This window comes from Equus quagga, chromosome 12, assembly GCF_021613505.1.
Source record: "Equus quagga isolate Etosha38 chromosome 12, UCLA_HA_Equagga_1.0, whole genome shotgun sequence".
NCBI classification, from domain to species: Eukaryota; Metazoa; Chordata; class Mammalia; order Perissodactyla; family Equidae; genus Equus; species Equus quagga.
In genome coordinates, this window is record NC_060278.1 from 111296262 (window position 1) to 111316278 (window position 20017).

Consider the following 20017-nt stretch of genomic DNA (forward strand, 5'->3'; position numbering starts at 1 on the left):
CATTCACACACACTCACACACACATGCACCTGCAGGCTCACAGGCATTCACACACACGCTCACACACATGCACCTGCAGGCTCACAGGCATTCACACACATGCTCACAGGCATTCGCGCACACACACTCACAGGAATTCGCACACACCAGCTCCCAGCCCCAGGGCATGAATGAGCTCTTGACTCTGGACTGCAGGGTGAGGGCTTTGGAGCTCCCCAGGTGACCTCTGCTGCCCGCTGCTCTGTCCTTGGTCCCCCAGCTCTCTTAGGCATCACTGGAACTTGGGCCCCTTCACAGAAGGCTACTGTCTTTACAGAGCCCCTGGGGGTCCACGCCCTGCCCCTGACTGATCCAGTGCTCTCGAATCTCTCTCATTGACTCACCCCTCCAACCACCCTGTCTCCTTCCAGCTTCTCAAATGTGCTGGGTTCTCAGGGCCTCAGGGCCTTTGCACTAGCCATGGCGACCCTGCATTACCCCTGCATGGAACTCCACCTTCTGAAACTGTCCTGTTTAAGACTGTGCTTGTTTTCTGCTCATCTCCCTTCAGTAGGAGGGAGCCCCTGCATGTGTTCACGTGCTCTCCCAGCACACAGCTGGTCTCAATCAGTGTGAAATGGGGATCACAGGAGCACTGGCAGGCAACGGGTGTTCCTCTTGCTGGACCCACCCCACCCAGATCTCAGAGGAACCACCTCAGGTCGCCATGGACATGCCCTTGCCAGGCTTCCCCTTGTGGTCCAAGCTTCCTGGGCAGACCCTCAGGGCTGGCCACCGCCTCCGGGAGCTGCCTAGCCAGTACCAGGCAGCTGTGAGGATGCAGGGAGCAAACGCCTTGGCCCACGCCCTGGGCGGGCCTGGCACAATGGCCTTTGGGCTCCCTCCAACTGGGTCACACAGCTGGTTCGGGTTGTTTGGAAGGTGAGTGAAGCTTCCCTCCCCAAAAGTCCCACTCCTGCCTCAGTCTCCCCTGCGTACCTCATCTCTGTCAGCCAGCCACCCGGAAGCCCACTGCCAACCCTTCTGTCCTCTCTGGGTCTTGGCACCCTGGTGGAGCCCAGGGAAGAAGCCACATGCCTCAACAGCCCCCAATCCCCATATGTCACTCAGCAAAAGCCCAGTTAGCGCTCCCAGGGGTCCAGTCCTGACTGGGGGACACAGGGAGATGGAGCTATGGGTCCCCACCCTCATTGGCCTCCCAGGGGCCAGCCCAGCACACCTGCCCTGCCCTAAGCACCGCCACAGCAGCACAGAGCTCTGTCCCATGGTCACCCTGCCCAGAGCTCTCCAGGGGCCGCAGGGCCCAGGGAGTGGGGGCACCTTGGAGTGAGCCACGAGGGCCACAGGGACACTCACGGCTCAGATTCCACGGTCTCCTTCTCGGCCAGGTAGTTGTGGGGCACGTAGCCCTCGGCCAGGGCCATGCCCGCCTCGTCCAGCAGTGTGGCCCACCACCACTCCTCCTCCTTCCTGGCCACGTGGAAGAGGTCCCCTGCCCGGAAGCTCAGCTCCTCCTCTGTCCGGGCCTCGAAGTCCCAGAGGCCCACGTACTTGGGTCCCAGGTGTGCCTGGCCCCAGGACGCCATGGTGGGTGCAGTGGCAGGACCTGGTCACCTGGCCTCACCACCTGTCACTGTGCCGGCTGCCGGCACCACTGGCTGGGAGTGACGGGCCATCCCCACCCAGCCAAGGAGCCAGCCCACTTCCCTGTGACAAGGCAGCCAAGCCAGGTCGGCCACACCCATGCCCCGGGGCTGGCCTCTCCAGGGCTTCCCCAGGCACCCTAGCTCCACCCTAAGGGCCCCACAGCCCCACCTGTCCTCCTACCCACCATGTCCAGGTCAGTCTTGGCACTGCTGTTGCACATATGCTGTGGGAAACCTGCTCACCAACCGGCCACTAAGCTGCCCCTGGCCACACGGCTGGACCTGAGGCCAGGGGGAAGGAGGGCGGAGTAACTGCTGGGACTGGTGGGCACTCAGGTGAAAATGGAACCCAGGCGGGGTGCATCTTGGAGCTGGAGGGCGAGGGGAGAGACAAGGCCCTTCCCAAACGTCCCAGGGCTGCTGGGCCTGATCCAGACAGAGGACAGCAAGCTCCCAGCAATCACTGCCAGAAGCCCCCCAAGGAGCGCCGCCTCCCTTCCCATCCCCGAAGGTTCTCCCCGCGTCCTGGCTGCCTCTCCCTCCCCCACGGAGCCCACCCCACTCGCAGCTGTCCTGTGCACCAGCCTCCGGAGGAGAGGGCGTGCAGAGACCCTGCCCCCAGGCGGGAGGGCCGTGAGGACAAACGGCCAGGGGAGCATCACCTATGAAACCTACATGTTGGCACCTTCCCTTTGACTGAAAAGACAGCAGTGGCGCCACTCACTCCATTCGAGGCTAAGGACAGGAATTACTATTTAAGGACAGTGTGTCATTTAACAAGTTCATGCACATACTATGAGCTGGGCAGCCCAGCTCAGTTCTGCCCCAGGTGGCGAAGGGGCACCAGAGGGAGGTGCAGGGAGGGCTTAGAGGGGGCAGACGACAGCTGGGCCCTGTGTCGGGGCCCAGGGGGCTCCCAGGTGCCCCCCGGCTGCTGCGTGCCTGCCCTCACCGCTCAGCAACATGCTCCAGTCCCCTCAGCCCTCGGGCTGGCCCAGGAGCCCATGTCCAGGGGGCCGAGGCGTGTCGCTGGGCGCAGATGTGCCCCAACTCTGCCTGAGCTGCACCAGGAAGCAGGAGAGCGTCAGGACCGAAAGTCCCCGGCCCCTCCCGGAGGCCAGAGCACCAAACCTGCTCAGCCTGTGGCTGACGAGACACCCCAGGAATGAGCCAGTGACCCCCACGCACACCGCCTCTCCAGCTGGTCCGCGCCCAGCACATCCCCTCCCTGGAGGCGCCCGCCCAGCCCATCACTCCGCACTGCAGCTGCAGGAAGCAGAGGCCAGCCCTTCGCGGAGGCTGGAGCCCCTTGCTCCCACACCGCTGCTCACGTGTCGAGGAAACGCCTAGAACCGAGGAGCTCAGCTCCAGCCCTCATACTCTCAGCCACCAGCCAGAGCTGGCCCTCAGCTGTCCTGGGACAGGATGGAAGGGGTCAAGGGCCACAGGCCAGGGCATGGCTTCAGCTAAGCTGCCGGAGTCCCAAAAGTCTCAGGCTCAATTCTCCTGGTCTGACCATCTGCCCCAGTCACAGCAGCTCCGGCCCGACGCCCAGGGCTCCTAGGGGCTCTGCCCTCTCCCCACTCGGCCCTGACCCACAGCCAGGGTCATGGGGGCCCTGAAGCGGCCTCACCCGTGGGTGCCACCCCCACCTGTGGTTCCCCCATTGCCCTCCCCTCTGGGAACATCCCCCACTGTTCTCGGAGCATCTAAGTGGCCCCTGGGTGGGTCACTTATCTCTCGAGGGTCCCAGCTCCCTCCAGTGCCAGCCCACGGGCGGGGCCTGTGGTCAGTGGTGAGGGGCTGACTGGCCTCTGACGGCCCAGAGCTGAGCCCAAACTGCACATGGTGCCTGTTCTCTCCAGGGAAAAGTGAGCTCAGTGAGGCCTTGCATGCTCTGCCCCTCGGTCCCCACAGGCCTTCTGGGGCACAGCTGCCAGCGTGGGGCTCCCAGGAGGGTGGTGGTCGGGGACCCTGAACACAGACCCCACCTGCCCAGTCCCCCGGCCCCTCCATTTGTCCATCTCATGGTGACCAGAGCCAGGCAGGGTGAGCAACAACCAACAGCTCACGTCCTGCCCAACTCCTCATTTGGTGGTGTCAGCAGTGGCTTGAAATCCCCCCGGGGGGAGCAGTCACACCCCGGAAACCCCAAAAGCCACGCATCAAGGCTGCTTCCGTTTTCTCAAAGAGCTAGCTGTCACCCAGCTGCCCCCACCCGGCGGCCTCCACCCTGACCCCGCCTGCCTCTGCACAGCCCGGGCGGCTGGCTCCTGGACCGGCACCAGGAGACAAAGGCTCTGCCTCTCTGACCTCTGCCCCGTCCCCAAAGAACTGACCTCAAGGGTCACCCGACCCCAGAAACAGCCGCCTGGCCACCACTGACCTCCCTGCGGCCTGACCCAGGCTCCTCCTCCAGTGCCAGCGGTCGTCTCTGCTCCAGACCCCAGGGAGACGGAACTGGCTGTTCATGCCTGGGTCCTGCCCACGGCCCAGGGGTAGTGCTGCCTCTGGGTCCCTGCTCTGGACGCCAAAATGCCCTGGGTGGGAACCTGGACCATATGAGGGTCGGCTGCCCCCCGCCAGGATAAGGCAGCTGGGGGGAGGGCCCCCAGATCAGCCCCAGCTTCTGCTCTCGTGCGGGTGGCTGCTGCCCATGAGTGAGCCAAGCCTGCATGCGTCTGAGTCAGTCGATAACATTTATTGAGTGTGGCCTTCCCACGTGCTGGGGTCTGCACACGGGGACCTGTGTGCCCGTGGGAGATGGTGGCCACGCCCCGGCATATGCCCAGTATGTGCCATGTGGGCCAGTGCCCAGGGCTGCCTGGGAGCCCAGCACCACTGCTGCAACAAGGCCATGGCAGGACTCTGGAGAAAACTGGGAAGCCCTGCCCCTCGTTCTTAACCCTGGGAGGGGTCAAGGGGGCACAGGGCAGCAGGCACGCGTGGAGGGGCCTCGGCCCAGGCCCAGGGCTTCTCCCGCCAGCATCTCCCTGAGGCCAGGGAAAATTTGGGCTCCACTTGGCCTTCTATACTGAAGTCGTCCCTCACCGGGGACAATGGTCACACTGCACAGAGGACATGAGCCTGTCCCCAGTCCGAGTGGGTGTCTGTGTGTCTGCCTCCTGTGCACATACATGTGCATGTCAGTGTTTGTGTCAGGGCGTGAGGCCACAGCCAGAGGCTCCACAGGCTGGCAATGGTTCCGGGCGGTCTGGCACCCCCGTACATGTTGACGGCAACCACCATGCAGGGGTACGCCCAACGGGAGCGAGGGGCCCGGCCGCAGCCTCAGCAGCCTGGGTGGTCACATGAGGGCAGGGTGGAGGCAACTGCAGATGGCACCCAGCTTCTCCTGCAGCACGGCGAAGGCCGGCCGCTCCTCGGGGCTGTCCTGCCAGCACTCCAGCATGAGCAAGTAGACCTCAGCCGGGCAAGCTGCTGGGCGCGGCAGGCGGTACCCTCGCATGATCTGCTGCAGCGTCTCGTGGTTGCTCATTCCTGGGGGAGCCGAGGAGAGGGGCTAGGCAGGGGCTGCCTTGCTTCTGCCCAGGGTCACCGTGGAGACCTCCCCCCAGCCCTTGGCCGGACCCTGTCAAGTGGGCAGCATTGAGGGTCAGCGACCTCCAGGGTGGGGTGTGCCTCCGCCCTCGGGCTGGACCCCTCGCTTCCTCCCTCACACTACCCCTTTCCAGGAGAGGCCTCACCTCCCCACCGGGGCTGCCTCGTGACCCACCTTCATAGGGACACTGGCCATAGGTGAAGACCTCATAGAGCAGGACCCCGAAGGACCAGACGTCCGACTTCTGGGAGAAGATGCGATAGTTGGCTGCCTCGGGCGCCGTCCACTTGACAGGGATCTTGGAGCCGCTGCTCGGGGAGTAGATGTCGTCCTGGGTGAGGGGAGACAGGGGAGGGGTGGGCGGAGTGGCCCCTCCTCTCCCGGCGACTCTGCCACCCAGCAGGGGCAGCGACTCGAACTGACCTTGAGCAGCCGGGCCAGGCCAAAGTCGGCCACCTTGCAGGTCAGGTCGTCACCCACGAGCACGTTTCTGGCGGCCAGGTCCCGGTGCACGATGCGCCGTTCCTCCAGGTAGCTCATGCCCTCGGCCACCTGGCGGGCACAGCTCAGCAGCAGAGGCGGGCTCAGGGCCTGGCCCTCGGGACCTGAAGGGCAGGGCCGACAGTCAGGAGCAGGCGTCTGCACCCGTCACGTCCTTCTGTGCAAGCTGCTCCTTAACCTGCCCGGGCCTCCAGCAGGGACCAGGGACAGAGAACGGCCAAAGCAGAGAGGGGGCACGCCAGGCTGGGCTGGGTCCACGTTGACCTTGTTCGGGGACTGGGCCCTCCCCGCCCGCACTCTGCCCAGCCTGGAACCGCAGTGTTCTCACTGTCCCTCTGTAAGGCCCAGGCCCGGCCCAGACCCGGGACCCTGAACCTGCTGTTGACCAGAGCCCACCACAGCCCTCTGGGCCTGGACAGTCAAACGTCCAACCAAAAGGCCTGGTGCACCACTGCAGGTCCCTGCAGGGAAGGAAGCGGGTGCCACTGTCAACCCTGGGCCGGGTGGTTATGGCTGTGGCAGGGATGCAGGCCACCCCAGGCAGCCGGCAGGGGCGGACACTCACTGCCCAGGAAGGCCTGCAGGTTGCCCTTGCGCATGAGCTCGGTGACGATGTACACAGGCTCGCCAGCGGAGCACACGGCGTGCAGCCGGATGAGGCGCTCGTGCCTCAGGCTCTTGAGCGTCTGGATCTCCTTGGCGAGGTCAGCGAGCTTCATGTGGGCTGCGGGAGAGGGCACCGCTCCAGAGCCTGCCCATCGCCACCGTCCCCAGGGCTTCTGGGGTCAGAGGGTGGGACCAGCAGGGGTGGGCGGGCCCTCACCCACCTGATCTGATGACCTTGACCGCCACTGGCACGGAGCCGCGCCACACGCCTTCCCACACTTCCCCGAAGTAGCCCTCGCCCAGCCTCCTCCTCAGGGTGAACTCGGAGCGCGGCCGCTCCCACTCGTCCTGCCTGGGGGGCTGCTGCAGGGGTGGGGGCACTCAGCGCCTCTGCCTCTGCCTGCTGTTCCCCCGGCAGAGCAGGCAGTGTCTCCTGGGGGCACCAGGCCACTGGCACCTCCGCCCCCACCACAGGCTCAACGCCGGCCCTGGCCGGGTGCCGACTGCCAGAGGCCTGGCCCCACCTGCTTCCGGGCCAAGTGGCACCTTTGCTGGAGGTGGACATCCGCCCACAAACACTCGTTACTGCCCCTTCCTGGCTGTCATTAAGAGACCAGAGGAATCAGATGGCTATCCCGGTCCCTCGACAGCACTGCTCCTCAGGGACAGTCATGGGAATACTGCAGCTCCAGCCCAGGTGCGGCATCGTCCTGATCAGCGTCTCCTCCCACAGCTTCCACCCTGGGGCCTGGGGCTGCTGTGGGCACCTTCCCCAGACACCTCCCCAAACTCGCCCCTGTTCTTCTTGCTGCTCCCCTGCAGAGGTGGACATGGAGAGGGAGGGCATACCACAAGTCCCATCTCCCTCCACCCCGGGATCCCCAGAGAGCACACCCAACCCTGGGACAGGGCCCCAACCGGAGTGCGGAGGATTTGCTGGGACACCGGGTGCTCCCAGGCCTTATCAGACCCCGCAGCAGCACCCAGAGTCAGGCCCAGGCCGGCTGCCCTGCTCACCCCCCTGGATGCATGTTGGGGAGTGTCTGAGGCCTGGTGAGGGGCAGCCTGGCAGGTGGCAGGGGCAGGGCTGGGCCCACCTGGGGCACGCAGGGCTGCAGCAGCGGGTTCTGGATCAGCTTCCAGTTGGCCTTGTAGTAGGTGAGCAGCTCCTCCAGGCTGGAGAAAAGCCGGCCCTTCTGCAGGTAGAGGCCGCCGTCAGCTGCCGTCGAGATGCGGTAGTGGCGGACTTTGGCCTGGGCCCTGACTGGGAGGGCACAGAGATGGAGGCCGTGTCTTGGCTGCAGCCTGACCCGGATCCTCCCGCCATCCCAGCCAGATGAGCCCTACAACGTTCCGGGGGGCCTGGCTCAGATCTGGCCTTGTGGGCCCTGAGATGACCAGAGCTGCGTGGAGAAGGAGGGAGTGTGGGCAGTGCAGGCCAGAGGGGTAGTGAGAGGGGCCCTGGGAGGCTCTGCCAACAGTGAGCACAGAGCACAGAGTAGGCACTCAACGGATTCTTGGTGAATTAACTAGTCGGTGACTAAGTGAATGAAACAAGGGGGGACTGTGAAAGAGTGAGTGAGTGAGCGAGTGAACATGTGTATGAGGGAACAAGTGAGAGAGTTAGTGAGTAAACACGTGGATGAGGGAATGAGTGAGCGAGTCAGTGAACCCATGGATGAGTGAATGAGTGAATGAGTGAATAAATGAGTGAGTGAGTGAGAGAGCAAACTGGGGGAGACCAGCGTGGGTGCCGTCAGGCCCGAGGTAGGGCCGGGCATGCCGGGGCTGGACTACCTGGGGAGCCACCACCCCCGGGTCAAGGGTATTCCGGCCTGGCGGGGGCTGGGCAAGGTGCCTCCTGTGGGGACGGGGGTGCGAGGGCCACCCCCATACCTGACAGCGAGTAGTCCCCGTGGCTGCTCTCGCTGGGCCGAACCAGGAAGGCCCCTGGTGCGTTGGCCGGGGACAGGAGCAGCTGCTGGGCCTCGGTTCGGCTGATGCCACTGAAGTACCAGCTGCAAGGGACAGGCGTGGCGGTCACCACACAGGCCCAGCCCTGAGTGACCACTGCCCCCACACCGGTCAGGGGCCCCAGAGGCCTGCTCCATGCAGGCAGCAGGGCGGAGCCCCAACTGTCTCACTGTCTCTCAGAGAAGGGGCACCAGGTGCCTGATGCTGGGATCGCAGTCCAGGATCTGGACCTGCCCCAGCCTCCAGTGCTCACTCTGGGGTCATCGGGACTGAACAGAAGGACTGCGTGGGCTGGCACCGAGCTGACAGCCACCAGCAGTGACCTGCGTCAGGTGAGACTGTCCACTCTCCTCAGCCATGGGCTCTCCATTAGCTCTGCTCATAAAGTGACCACCAGCCCTGGCCATGAACTAACAATTAGCCCTGGCCACAGGCAGAACCCTCCGAAGTCCAGCCTGCTGAGCCCCTGCAGGGGCAGGGGGCCCATGGGAATCAGGGCCTGACAAGCTGCCCAGGAGTGCCAGCTGGTGTGGCACAGAGGACCACAGGTGCCACCTGGCTGGGTGGGACCACATGCCTTGGGAGGTCAGCAAGAAGAAGTGAGAGAAACAGGCCTCGGTCCCCAAGAGGCCGGGACGGCCCCAGAGGAAGTGGCCTGAGCGGGGTGGGCAGGAGAGGCTGGGGACACTGGGGGAGGCTCAAGACCTGCCCAGCACAGGCCGGCCCAAGCCCCTGGCCCTCTGTCCATATAGAGACGCTCCCCTCATGATGCCAAGCAGGCTGAGACCACTCTAGGTGCCTGCTCCTTGGTCCACGTGGGACTCCCAGAGACCAGGAGCCCTCAATCCCGAGTGTGGTGCCAGGCAAGGAAGGGGCCCGTCTGGGGCTCCCCCACTAGACACCCCACTGGGGCTGGCAGCCCACCTGAGTCATGCCAGGTGCGGCTCCCTGACTTCACATTCTTGGAAGGAAACAGAAAAGCCCCTGGCCCCACCCTATTGCCTGTGTCTGCTCCCCAAGGCCCAGGGAGGGGAACCCCACCCCTGAGTCAGCTTCCCACCCTGGAGGCTCCCACTTCCTGGAGCTTCCGGGGACCTGGTGACAGCAGGCCTGTCCCTCAAGGGGGAGCCACAGCAGCTCAGAGACAGTCCTGGGAGCACAGCCCCTCATCCACCCTGACGGGGCGAGCACAGGGATCTGGGGGCTGTGGGAGTTGGCTCTCAGAAGCCCAGGGGTGTGCAGCACCAGCAAGGATCCTAGAAGGCCCAAAGCACGACTCAAAGGGAGTCAACACAAGGCGGGGCCCCCAGAAAGACAGGTGGTGGGCAGCGCTGCACGGTGGGTAGGTGCTGCTGGAGCCTGGGGCACGGGCAGGGCTGGGCAGGAGGGAGAGACAGGCCTGAGCCTGGCACAAAGACCTGTGCCCACCCTGGGAGCTGCGAGGAGGGACCAGGAACCAACATGGCCAGAGCCAGGGTGGGCCGGGCTGGGGCTGGAGGGAGCAAGGAGCCGGAGACAGGCAGGGGGTGGTGATGGGGGTGGAGGCAGAGGCCTGAGAAAGGTCAGGAGGTGAAACCCGCAGGCCCGGCGGGGCAGGGTCAAGGACGTGTGGACGTGGGCCCCCTGAGATGAGATCAGGTTGGCCAGCAGGCTGGGGGGCAACGAGCTTGTTGTGGTGACACATTGATTTGGCAGCAGGAGGCGGGCAGGCTCCGCCCACGGAGGGCCCCCTGAGCTCTCACCTGTGAAGGGGCTACAGGGGACCCTCCCAGGGCAGCAGGGCTGTGTGGGAGGAGGAGAAGCAGAGGCTCCCCAGCCCCGACCCTCCCCTGGAGCTCCACATCAGGCCCGGAGGGCTGTGCCCTGTGCACATCCTGGGCCTCAGGGTCTCTCCCTGGGCCACGGTGCAGTGGACAAGATAAGGATCGAGGGGGCAGTTTGTGAGCAGAGGCCTCACGGTCGAGGTTGAGGGGCCTCTCCCCGCACCGCCCGCTGGTCTGGCCCCAGGGACAGGCGGCCAGGTGTCTAGGGCTAATGACACCTTGAGAGTGGTCAGCCCTTTCATCTCCAGCCCAGGCAAACAATCATTAGCTCTTCCTCCCAGCAGCGCCTCCTCCCCTGCGAGCCCCACCAGCCGCCTCCAGAAGCTGCTCACAGGGTCTGTCCTCCACACCTGGGGCGACTGTGGGACCCCTCCCCATCACAATGGCTGCTCAGTCCCACCCATTTCTCCTGGCAGGCTAGGCATTGAGTGGGGGCCCGGAGTACCCTTGGAAGACGTCTTCCTGTGGCTCAGGCTTCCCCCACCACATGCAAATCCCCCAAGAGACCCTGGAAGTGCCAAGGGGCCCCCCGGAGGCTGGAGGTGGCCTAGGTGAAGCTGAGACCTGATGCTGGTCTGCAGTGGACACACCAGGGCTCAGGCCTGGCCAGGCTGGGTGCAGGACCAGGGGCCCGCACCAGGGTGAGGTCTGGGCGGCTGGGCTGGGCAGCGGGGCCTGGCTTTGCTCAACCTGCTCACCAACCAGCTTCTGGCCTGTTCTCACCCAGCACACTGCCTCCGTGTACACTGGGGCTAGTAGGCAGCGTCTCTGCCGAGGGTCCCCCACTGCCCCATCCATCTAGACATTGAAGATTGCAATGGTCACAACATCCTGGCTGGCCCACTGCATTCAGGGGAAAGACAAGTAGAGGCCACTCCAAGGTTTGAGGCAAAGGCTTGAGGCTTGCCCACCATGTCCAGCGCTGTATGGCAAGGCCCGGCTCGGAGCTGGCACAAAGCTGTGCCAGGAGGCTATCCTGTCCTGTGGACCCTGAGCCTGGGCCAAGAGGTCACCCCCTCCGAGGAGCCTTCTGGGAAAGCCCCCACCTGTCTTCCTTGCTGTGTGGTTGCAGACTGGCCTGCAAACAGCCAGGTGTCCCTGCCAGCCACTCCCTGCCTGTGGACTGCCCCAGCCCTAGGAGCCTCGGGCACTCTGGGGGGAATGGGCGGGCTCCCCTCACCTATGTCCACTCCCCAAACAAGTCTCCTTGGGAGCAATCCCTAAGGCCAGGGCCCTGGCCCTGTCTGCCCCTTTCCCGGCCCAGTGCAGGGGAGACGGGGGCTAGTGACTGTGGACAGGAGGGAGGAGAGAGTGAACACAGCTCTCTGATCCAGCTTATCAGCTCCCACCCCAGCCACCGCCTCGCCCCCCCCACAGCACAAGGGACAACTGGATGGTCTCTCTGCTCACTCATGTCCTCACTGGGAGCCCAGGAGAATAGGGGCTGTGTCTGTCCCACTTGGAACTGCATCCGGGACCCTAGCCCCCTGCCCTACAAGCAGTGACCACTCAGCAAACGGTGTGGAAGGGGAGACCCTCAGAACGTTTAACGTCAGGGCTGAGTGCCCATGTGAGAGCAGGAAGGCCGGGCGGGCGGGCAGCTTCCCAGAGTGACTGCCAGGCTGGGTGCCCGGCAGTGGCATCCATACACACCATCCCGCTGATTCCCCACTGGACCTGACTACTCCGGCCGGAGTCCCAGCCACTGTCTCTCTTAGCAGTATCAGAGCACAGCGACTACCGTCCTTGCACCACACCTGTGTGCCTGCTCAGGGCTGTGTGGCAGGGCCTGGGGGAGTGGCCATGGGATGAATGGACGCACGATTGAAGGATCCTGGACGGCCCATCCCCAGACTCAGTCCTGCGCTTACTCCTGACACCCCAGAGAGGGATGGTACTCACGGTTGGTCTGAGAGCGTCTCAGGGGTGGCCTTGGCCACGTAGGCGACGGGCACCAGCCCGGCGCTGGGCGGGCCCGAGAGCCTGCGCGCGAAGATGTAGTCGCCGTCCTCCTTGAGCGCGTAGAGCCGGTCCCCGCGGCGGACGCTCAGCTCGGCCGCGCACCGCGCCGTGAAGTCGTACAGCGCCCTGAAGAGCTGCGCGCGCGCCGGGGGGCTGCGGGGCTCCGCGGCGGGGGGCTCCGGCTCGGCGTCGGTGCCCGCGTCGGGGAACCGCGGCATGCCGTCGTCCGGCGCGCCCGCCGGCCAGATCTTGTCCCAGAAGAAGGACAGGAAGGTCAGCCGCTTCCTGAGAAAGGGCTCCATGCTCCCGGGGCGTCGGGCCGCGGGCCGCCGAGTGCATGGGGCCCTGCAGAGGAGGGACCGCAGCGCGGGGCTCCGACGTCCGACGCGGGAGAAACTGGAAGGGCCGGTGGGACGGCAAGCGGGAAGCCTCGCAGAGCGGCGTCCCTGCTGGCGGGGGTGGGGGGATCAGGCCACCGAACACGGGCAGGTGTGCAGGCCGGGCGGGGCGCGAGGTGGCCCTCCAGCCCACGGTCACACACAGCAGCTCCTCTCCTCGAGCTCCAGGGCGTCTTGTGGGCACCACTCGTCCAGACTGCTCAGGGCCGGGGACGGGCCGGGGGCGGGTCGTGCTGGGCGGAGCCTCCGGACAGGGCAGCCCCCTCTCTCCGTCCCCACCCCCCACCTCCCGGCCCAGGGAGGGGCGACGGCCCGGCCCTACTGGGCGGCAAGGCCGACAAAGGGAGAAAGGGTGCCGCGCTAGCGCCCCTCACGCCTGCCTGGCCCTGAGCCCCGCCTCGGAGAAGTGGGCGCCGTGACGGGCACAGCACTGTCACCTAGCAGTGAGCTGCACTTGTGTGGTTAACTGCCTGCTTCTTTCAATGTTGGCTAAACCTGCTAACATCGTACAAACCCTGTGCAGGGCAGAGGCACACACGCCCAGCTGGCAGCCGCTGCAGCAAAGGCTCCAGGTGGGGCTTGGGTGGGGACAGCTGGGGCCACCTTGGCCTTCCACCACTGCCTGTGCGACTTCGGACACGTGAGGCAAGCTCTCTGTGCCCAAGTTTTACGTTAAGAGGGAAGCTGGTGGTAATTGCAGGGGACTCAGCGAACACAGTGAGTGCTTGACAGATGCACAGATGATGAGTTGATACGACTTCTGGGCCACCTGGGCCTGGGGACGCCCAACAGCCACTGCAGGGAGGAGGCAGTGCTGACATCTCACTTCCAGCCCAGGGATATGAAGTGGGCGCCAGTGGCAGAGACTGGACAGCGGGTGAGTCCACCCTGGGCCTGCACCCCCTCCTCGTCCTCTCCCTGGACAGCACCAGGACCCCTGCACACTGAAGCAGCTAGCTGCCCAGGCTGCCTCTGCTTCTGGCTGGGTGGGGAGAGCAAACCCCAGCCAGCCTGGTCTCCAGCGGGCCCTGGGGTGGGGTCTGTGGGGCAGGGTCCCAGCCCGGGGCAGCCTGCAGGCTCTTTCTCTCCCAGCTGGCCTCCCCCAGTGCAGCCCCCTCAGCACCCGGTGGTCTTTATTGAGCCCACACCCTTTCATGACAGCTGCAGATCCTCCTTCCAAATCCCACACTGGCTCAGGCCGGAATGTTTGTGATCTGTGGTTGAACAGGCACCGGCAACAGGTGTGCTGACTGTCTGACCCCTGAGGAGCCACATACCCATCCACCTCCCCTAGAGCTGCAGCAGGTCATTTCTCTCTGAAACGCACTCCGTTTGCTTCCTGGGGCACATGCCTGTGTGAGCGGCTTGTACAATTTACAAACTGTAGCATGGCAATGATACACGTCTGGTATCTGGAGGGGGCCCGGGGTCCCAAAGGGCAGGCTCCCTGGAATTGAGACTCATCCTGTTGGGGGGGCAGTATAGAGAAGAAGATATTTACAAACACAACATTGAGGGGAGCCCCTGGGAGGGCCTGAGGCCTCCACCGAGCCACCTGTTCCTCCCGCGTGCGTGCAAGTTTGGGTTTTTGCACACCAGTTTCCTTACATCCTCGAAACCTGCTCTGCTTCTCCTCCTAGGAAGCCTGACCCCATGGCCGCAGGGAGGCCTCCTTGGATGGTGGGAGGGTCCCACTTGTGTGGACCACCCTCAGGGTCATGCACTCAGAGCACTGGACGCAGGCTCCTCCTGGACACTCCCAGTCCCTCAAAGCCACAGGGTCTCTGCCTCTGGGACTCAGCACACTGCCTCTGGCGATCAGGGTGGGCGGGGAGGGACCCTGCCCCACAGAAAAGCCCAGAGAGTGGATCAGGGGACCAAGCACAGAGGGCTGCCCACTCTGCTGCTACAGACAGAGACCCATGGCGGGGCGGGGTCTTCCTCCTGCTCCGACGAGGAGACAGGGCTCTGTGCATCCCTGCTCCAGGTCAGAGCGGGGACATTTTCTAACAGGACCTGCGCTGGGCGGTGGAGACCCAGCTCACAAAGAACGCCTAGCCCATCCCCTGGCGACCAGGACAGATGGTCTGAAGGAGCCCCTCTCCCCAAGACGGAGAGAGGTTCCTCCTCATGGGCCCGGTGCAGAGGCCTCTGCAGGGAGTACCCCACATCACCACCCCTCTGACTGGGCCCTCCACCCCACAAACCCCCAGATCACCTCTCCTCATTCACCTTTCCCCTCTGAACACCTGTCGTCCTTGCACCACTCACGGCCAGTGTTGGTTACCAGAGGCCACAAAAGCTGGTTTTGTCCCTCCGGTTGTCGGCTCTCTGAGTCCCCAGCCCCTGTAGGCCCAGCTGCCTGCACTGTGATTTGTGTTCCCTGGACCTGCAGGTTCTGGCCCCCTCTGTCCCCTTCTTCACCTCAGCCACCTGATACACCAGCGTCCAGCCACCGGCCCCACGCCCAGTCCCAAGGACGGCCCCTCCCCTGACTCTGCCACTCATCTCCCATTAGCCTCACCTCCTCCATGGGCCCTAACCACAGGGACTGTGCTGGGGGGGTGGGTAGGTGTGTGAGTGAGGGGGAGGACGCCCGGAGCAGGACAGCTCTGGCTGGGCTCTGTCAACTTCAGCAAATTTGCCTATTATTTTACCTCAGAACAAGTTTATTTGGTAATATCCAAAATAATTGCAACTCAGACCCTGCAAGCTATGGTGAACCACAGGCAAACCCAGAGAGCAAAGGAGGATCTGCTCTTACAGAGAAAAGGGAGAGAGGGAGGGGCTGTTCCAGAGGAAAGTCCATTGTGGGGAGAGGAACAGATTGGGGGGCAACGGCTTCTCACTGGCTGGGCTGTGGCATTTCTCATTGGCTGGGCTGTGGTGTTTCTCACTGGCTGGGCTGTGGCGTTTCTCATTGGCTGGGCTGTGGCATTTCTCATTGGCTGGGCTGTGGCGTTTCTCATTGGCTGGGCTGTGGCGTTTCTCATTGGCTGAGCTTCGGTGTTTCTCATTGGCTGGGCTGTGGTGTTTCTCACTGGCTGGTCTGTGGCCTTTCTCATTGGCTGAAATGCAATGTTTCTCATTGGCTGGGCTGTGGCATTTCTCATTGGCTGAGCTGCGGCATTTCTCATTGGCTGGGCTGTGGCGTTTCTCATTGGCTGAAACGCACTGTTCTCATTGGCTGAGCTTCGGTGTTTCTCATTGGCTGGGCTGTGGTGTTTCTCATTGGCTGGGCTGTTGCCGGGTCGGGAGAGAAATCTTCTGCAGCAGTGAGGTAGCTGTGCTTCTTGTCCAGGTGCAAGTCCGTCTCCTGTCTGGAGTGATAGGTGGTGTGTGATGGGCCAGGGCTCCTTGGCAGGCCCTCCCCACTCCGATTTAGTTGAGGTTTCTTCTATTAATTTCCACAGTTCAGATGATGGAGTTGGAATCGTGCTCGCAGACTCTTGGCCGTATGACTTTGGGCAAGGTGCTGAACCTCTCTGCCTTGATTTCCCGTCTGTAAGAGCACTGAGCCTGCAGTGGCCGAGGGAGGATTCAGACCCTGTCGGCTGGGGTGAGGAGGGGCTTCCCAGGTATCCAGGCTGAGGCTGGCAGCCCAGCATCACCACCCTGTGGGCTCAATGAGAGGGCTCATCCCTCTGGGGGCCTCTCTGGTCGAGGGAACCCCCCTGACCCAGGGCTGTGACCCCACAACCAGCAGGCTCGCCACCCTCACGGCCCAGGGTTGCTCCGTCCACCAAGGGATAGCACAGCCTGGTGGCTGCAGGTCATTTCTCTCAGGGTCAGGCAAGACAGAATATAGGCCAGTCTGCACCTGGGAACACCCCAGCAACGTGTTAGGACTAAGAAAGGAAACCTCAACTGGGATTGGAGTCGGGAAGGCCTGTAGGGGAGCTCTGACGCCCTGCCACTCCTCAGTCAATTACTACAACAGTAAGATGCCAATTACAGACCCCGACAGGAAGAGAGTATCTTGCAGTCCCAAATAGGAAGTGCTCCAGCAGGAGGAAGAAGACTTCCTTTTTCCCCAGCAACAAGCCCAGCCAATGAGAAGCCGCTGAGCTGTTGTGACCTGCACTTTTACTTTCCTCCAATGAGCTTTCATTTTTTCCTTGCTGCTGACTTCCTTTCCTTGTCCTGCCCTCCTTACTAGAGAAGCTTTCCATGTTGTGTAACCCCTGAGCATCTCCCTGATTGCAAGATGAGATGCTGTCCGATTCATAAAGCTGACTGAATCTTTGAATTTACCCCACTGGATTTTGTCTTTTAACAGATGAAAGACTAGCGGTGCACAGCCCAAGACTGAAGGAGCCAGTCCCCAAAGGCTGCACCCATATGGCTCCGTTTACACAAGATTCTTGAAAGGGCACAATTAGAGTTGGAGGAGAGATTAGCGGTTACCAGTAGCTAAGGAGAGGCTGGGGGTGGGAGGGAAGTGTGCGTGGCTAGGAAAGGCAATGTGGTGGTCCTGTGGGGATGTGTGGATGTCACTATCCTGGTGAGATCCTGTCCACAGTTCTGCAAGGTGTTTCCACTGGGGGAAACCGGTCAAAGGGCACACAGGATCTCTGTGTTATTTCTTACAACCGCATGTGAATCTACAATTATCTGAAAATTAAAAGTTTAATTTTAAAAAATTGGCTGAAGGACAAGAAATAGAAAAAAGAGGGTGGGGCCAGAGATGGCAGAGGTTTAGGACACACTTGGATCAGAAGAGGAGGGGAGGGCTGCTCTGCCCCACTCCCTCTCTGGGTGGGCTGCAGGGCTGGGGTCTGCCTCCCCCTGCTTTCCATCTCCTCCCCCCTTTCCAGGTGCCAGGCTCCCCCCTCGACCTTCAGACAGCACCCTCCTTTCCAAATAACCCGGCTCTTGTCCCTCAGACCCCTAAGTAACAGCACTGACAAAGCCATCACTGAGTTAGAGCCCAAGGCGGGGAGAGGAGAGAGGACAGCGCCTCCGGGGCCTCCCCTCCCAGGCCTGGACCTGAGGATAGGCTGATGGGCACCTAGCCAGGGGAAGCCTTCTCCCAAGAGTGGGGTCACCAGAGGAGTGGGGGTGCCATGGGGGAAGGCCCTGGCTACAAAAAAGACTGGGAGGGAAGCTCAGTGACAGACACCTTGTCCTGGAAGGGGCCCCACCACTGACCTCGGAGGGGGTGGACACAAGGATGGCAAGGGGCCTCCCTGCCTCCTCCACCCTCCCCAAGGTGGAGCAAGGAGCACTTTGGGATGTCGGAGATTGACGTTCTAGTGGGAGACCCCAGGCTGGCTGAGAGATCCCTGAGGTCCCAGTTGGAGGTTACCGGTGGGGTTCAAGGGGCTGGGAACTCCTCTGAGGGGCTCCCTGGAGCTGTGTAGACCTCATTTGTCCAGAGCCAGATTAGGGGCATCTGCCTGGGCAGGCCGAAGGTAGGACAGCAAACCTGCTGGGCAGAAGCCGCGGCTTCTCTCCCGGCTCTGCCGCTTTGTCTGCTCTCTGGAGCGACCAGCCCCGCCTACCTGCCTGTTCACGTGGTCGCCACCTCTCCCCAGGTCCTCCGGGGGGGGTCCAGGGGCGGCGCTGGGGCAGGGGGTGGAGCAGGAGCCCCCTTCCCGGTAACCTACCCCGGAAGCCCCCGAGAGGAAGCGCTGTGGCGCAGAACGACCCCGGGACAGGGTACCCCGCGCCGAGGGGCGGCAGCCTGCCTACTCCTCTCGGTGGAAACCTACTTTGAGCCTGGCTTTCGGACCAAGCCACGTGCGGTGGTTCGCAGGTCGGGGCGCCGGGCGAAGCCTCCGGACGGCTCCGTCCAAGCTGAGCCCGGGGTTTGGGGTCCAGGGCTGGAGATCCGGCTGAGACGAGCGGTTCTTTCCGGCGGGATCCAGGGACCAGAGTGCGCGCCCGCGCCGTCTTCCTGCAGCCCCTCCAGTCGAGGGGGCCCGACGGGCGGGGTCTCCCCGCATTCTCACTCCCGGGGCTCCCCGCCCCACCCCCGGGCCCCGCGGGGCGTCACAAAGGCCCGCGGTCCCCACAGCAACTCGGGGACGCCGCGGCGCGAGTCTGGGCGCCCTTGGCTCTGCGCACAGTCGGCCGCACGGCGCCGCCCGCTTCCGGAGGCCGGGCAAGTGCGCGAGGGAGGCCGGGCGCGGCGGGGAGGCGGGCGCGGAGGGCACGAGTCTCGGGGAGGTGGGCCTGGGGGAAAGGGGTGTGTAGGCGGGGTCGGGAGGGCCCGGGAGGGTGTAGGCCTGGGTAGGGCGGCCCCTTCCCCCCCGAGTTCACGACCCACCCCCCTGCCGGTTTCCAACTTGGGAGACGGCGGCTGGGAACATCCCTGAGGCGTAGCCGGACCCAGGAGTAAGAGTTCTGTCCAGAGGCGGTTAGGCTCCGCCCCAGCCTCTGGCCAGAGAGAGACTTAGGCCAGGAGTCCTGGGGTGTCTGCTTCCACCTTGCCCATACCCTCCCTGCTGTGCTCAGGGCCTGGTCTGGCTCCTTTGGCCCAGGAAGGTCAAGGGCTGGCCTTTGGGGAGGGAGGTCGACTTGTTCCAGCCTTACTCTGCCACCTGGGGGTGCAGCCTTGGACAAGTCACTCAACCTGTCAGCTCTCATCTGTGATTCTTCCAACCCCTGGGTTGCTGGGACAACCTGAGATGTCCCACATGAAGCCCCTGGCCCAGCAGCAGGGTCTGTCTCACCGTCTTATGGGGGACAGAGACCTGGGACGGCAGCCAGGGATGCTCGCCCCTTTTCCAGTCCTTGTGGCCTTGTGGCCTGCCTCAGCCCAGCCGGGGACCACAGTTGTGTCCAGCTGTGGACTGCACTGGCCCCCTCCCACTGACACCCAGAGCTGGGGATCCTGGGTCGGGAGGCAGGGTACAGAAGGAGAGTCAGGCTCTGGAGTCAACTGCTGGGCTCAAACCCTGGATTGAGAGCCAACTACACAGCGTTTTAGCCAGGTGCCCCGTCTGTGAGACTGAGGGACGGGATCTTTCCACTTCATGGGGCTTTTCTCGTGGAGCCAGTGAGTTGAGCAAGGCACACTAGCCCCCGGCACACAGCGGGGCTCGGTAACTAGGAGCTAGCATGCTTATTCTTCAGAGCTGAGGCCTGGGACCACCCTGCCTTCTGCTCTGGCCTTGTCTTTGGGTGAGCCCTGCCCTCTGCTTTGCACCCGCAGTGAGGCGTGGAGGGTCTACGGCAGCAGGGTCCCCAAGGGGATCTAGTGCCACTCAGCAGGATCACACTGAATCCTCTCCACAGCCCCAAGGGAGTACCATCACCCCAATCAGACAAGGAACTGAGGCCTTTGCAGGCCACACAGCTGGTTGGTGGCTAGGGTTTCTTCCCAGGCTGTTCTGGTCCCAGAGCCACTGTCTCAGCCCTGCCTTGTATCATCATATCCCACAATTAGTAGAGTGTTTTCCCCTCAGTGTCCACTTTTGTCCAGATCTTCAGCCTCTTCCCAGAGAGAGGTGTGCCCCCAACAAGCTCCTCCCCCTGCCCTCAGGAGGACAGAGGGCCCCGTAGAGGGGGCAGTGGGCCTGAAGTCACCCCCACACACGA

General features: G+C 63.4%; 2 protein-coding genes across 2 annotated transcripts in view; both read right to left on the reverse strand.

The window, feature by feature from the left end:
- Window positions 1–1637, reverse strand: part of PTK6 (protein tyrosine kinase 6) — a 17355-nt gene extending 15718 nt beyond the window's left edge. Inside the window, exon 1 of the mRNA XM_046679237.1 lies at window positions 1357–1637. Within this exon, the coding sequence (XP_046535193.1) occupies window positions 1357–1586 (230 nt within the window). The 5' untranslated portion in view covers window positions 1587–1637. The remainder of the gene's footprint in view (window positions 1–1356) is intronic.
- A 2704-nt stretch (window positions 1638–4341) lies between these two features.
- SRMS (src-related kinase lacking C-terminal regulatory tyrosine and N-terminal myristylation sites) lies at window positions 4342–18543 on the reverse strand. The gene is made up of 9 exons (XM_046678981.1): window positions 18187–18543; window positions 12015–12520; window positions 8212–8333; window positions 7413–7579; window positions 6537–6678; window positions 6275–6433; window positions 5632–5813; window positions 5383–5539; window positions 4342–5147 (listed from the first exon to the last, which is right to left on the reverse strand). The coding sequence occupies exons 1-9, from the start codon at window positions 18418–18420 to the stop codon at window positions 4954–4956; spliced, it is 1863 nt and encodes a 620-aa protein (XP_046534937.1). The 5' UTR covers window positions 18421–18543; the 3' UTR covers window positions 4342–4953.
- Between the last annotated feature and the right edge of the window lie 1474 nt (window positions 18544–20017).

Coding starts and splice junctions, on each gene's coding strand:
- SRMS (XM_046678981.1), bottom strand. CDS start 18,420: ATGCGGGGAGACCCCGCCCGTCGGGCCCCCTCGACTGGAGGGGCTGCA. Junction 6,434..6,536: donor GGTCAAGGTCATCAGATCAG/GTGGGTGAGGGC, acceptor CCTCTCCCGCAG/CCCACATGAAGCTCGCTGAC. Junction 5,148..5,382: donor TGGCCAGTGTCCCTATGAAG/GTGGGTCACGAG, acceptor CGGCTCCCCCAG/GAATGAGCAACCACGAGACG.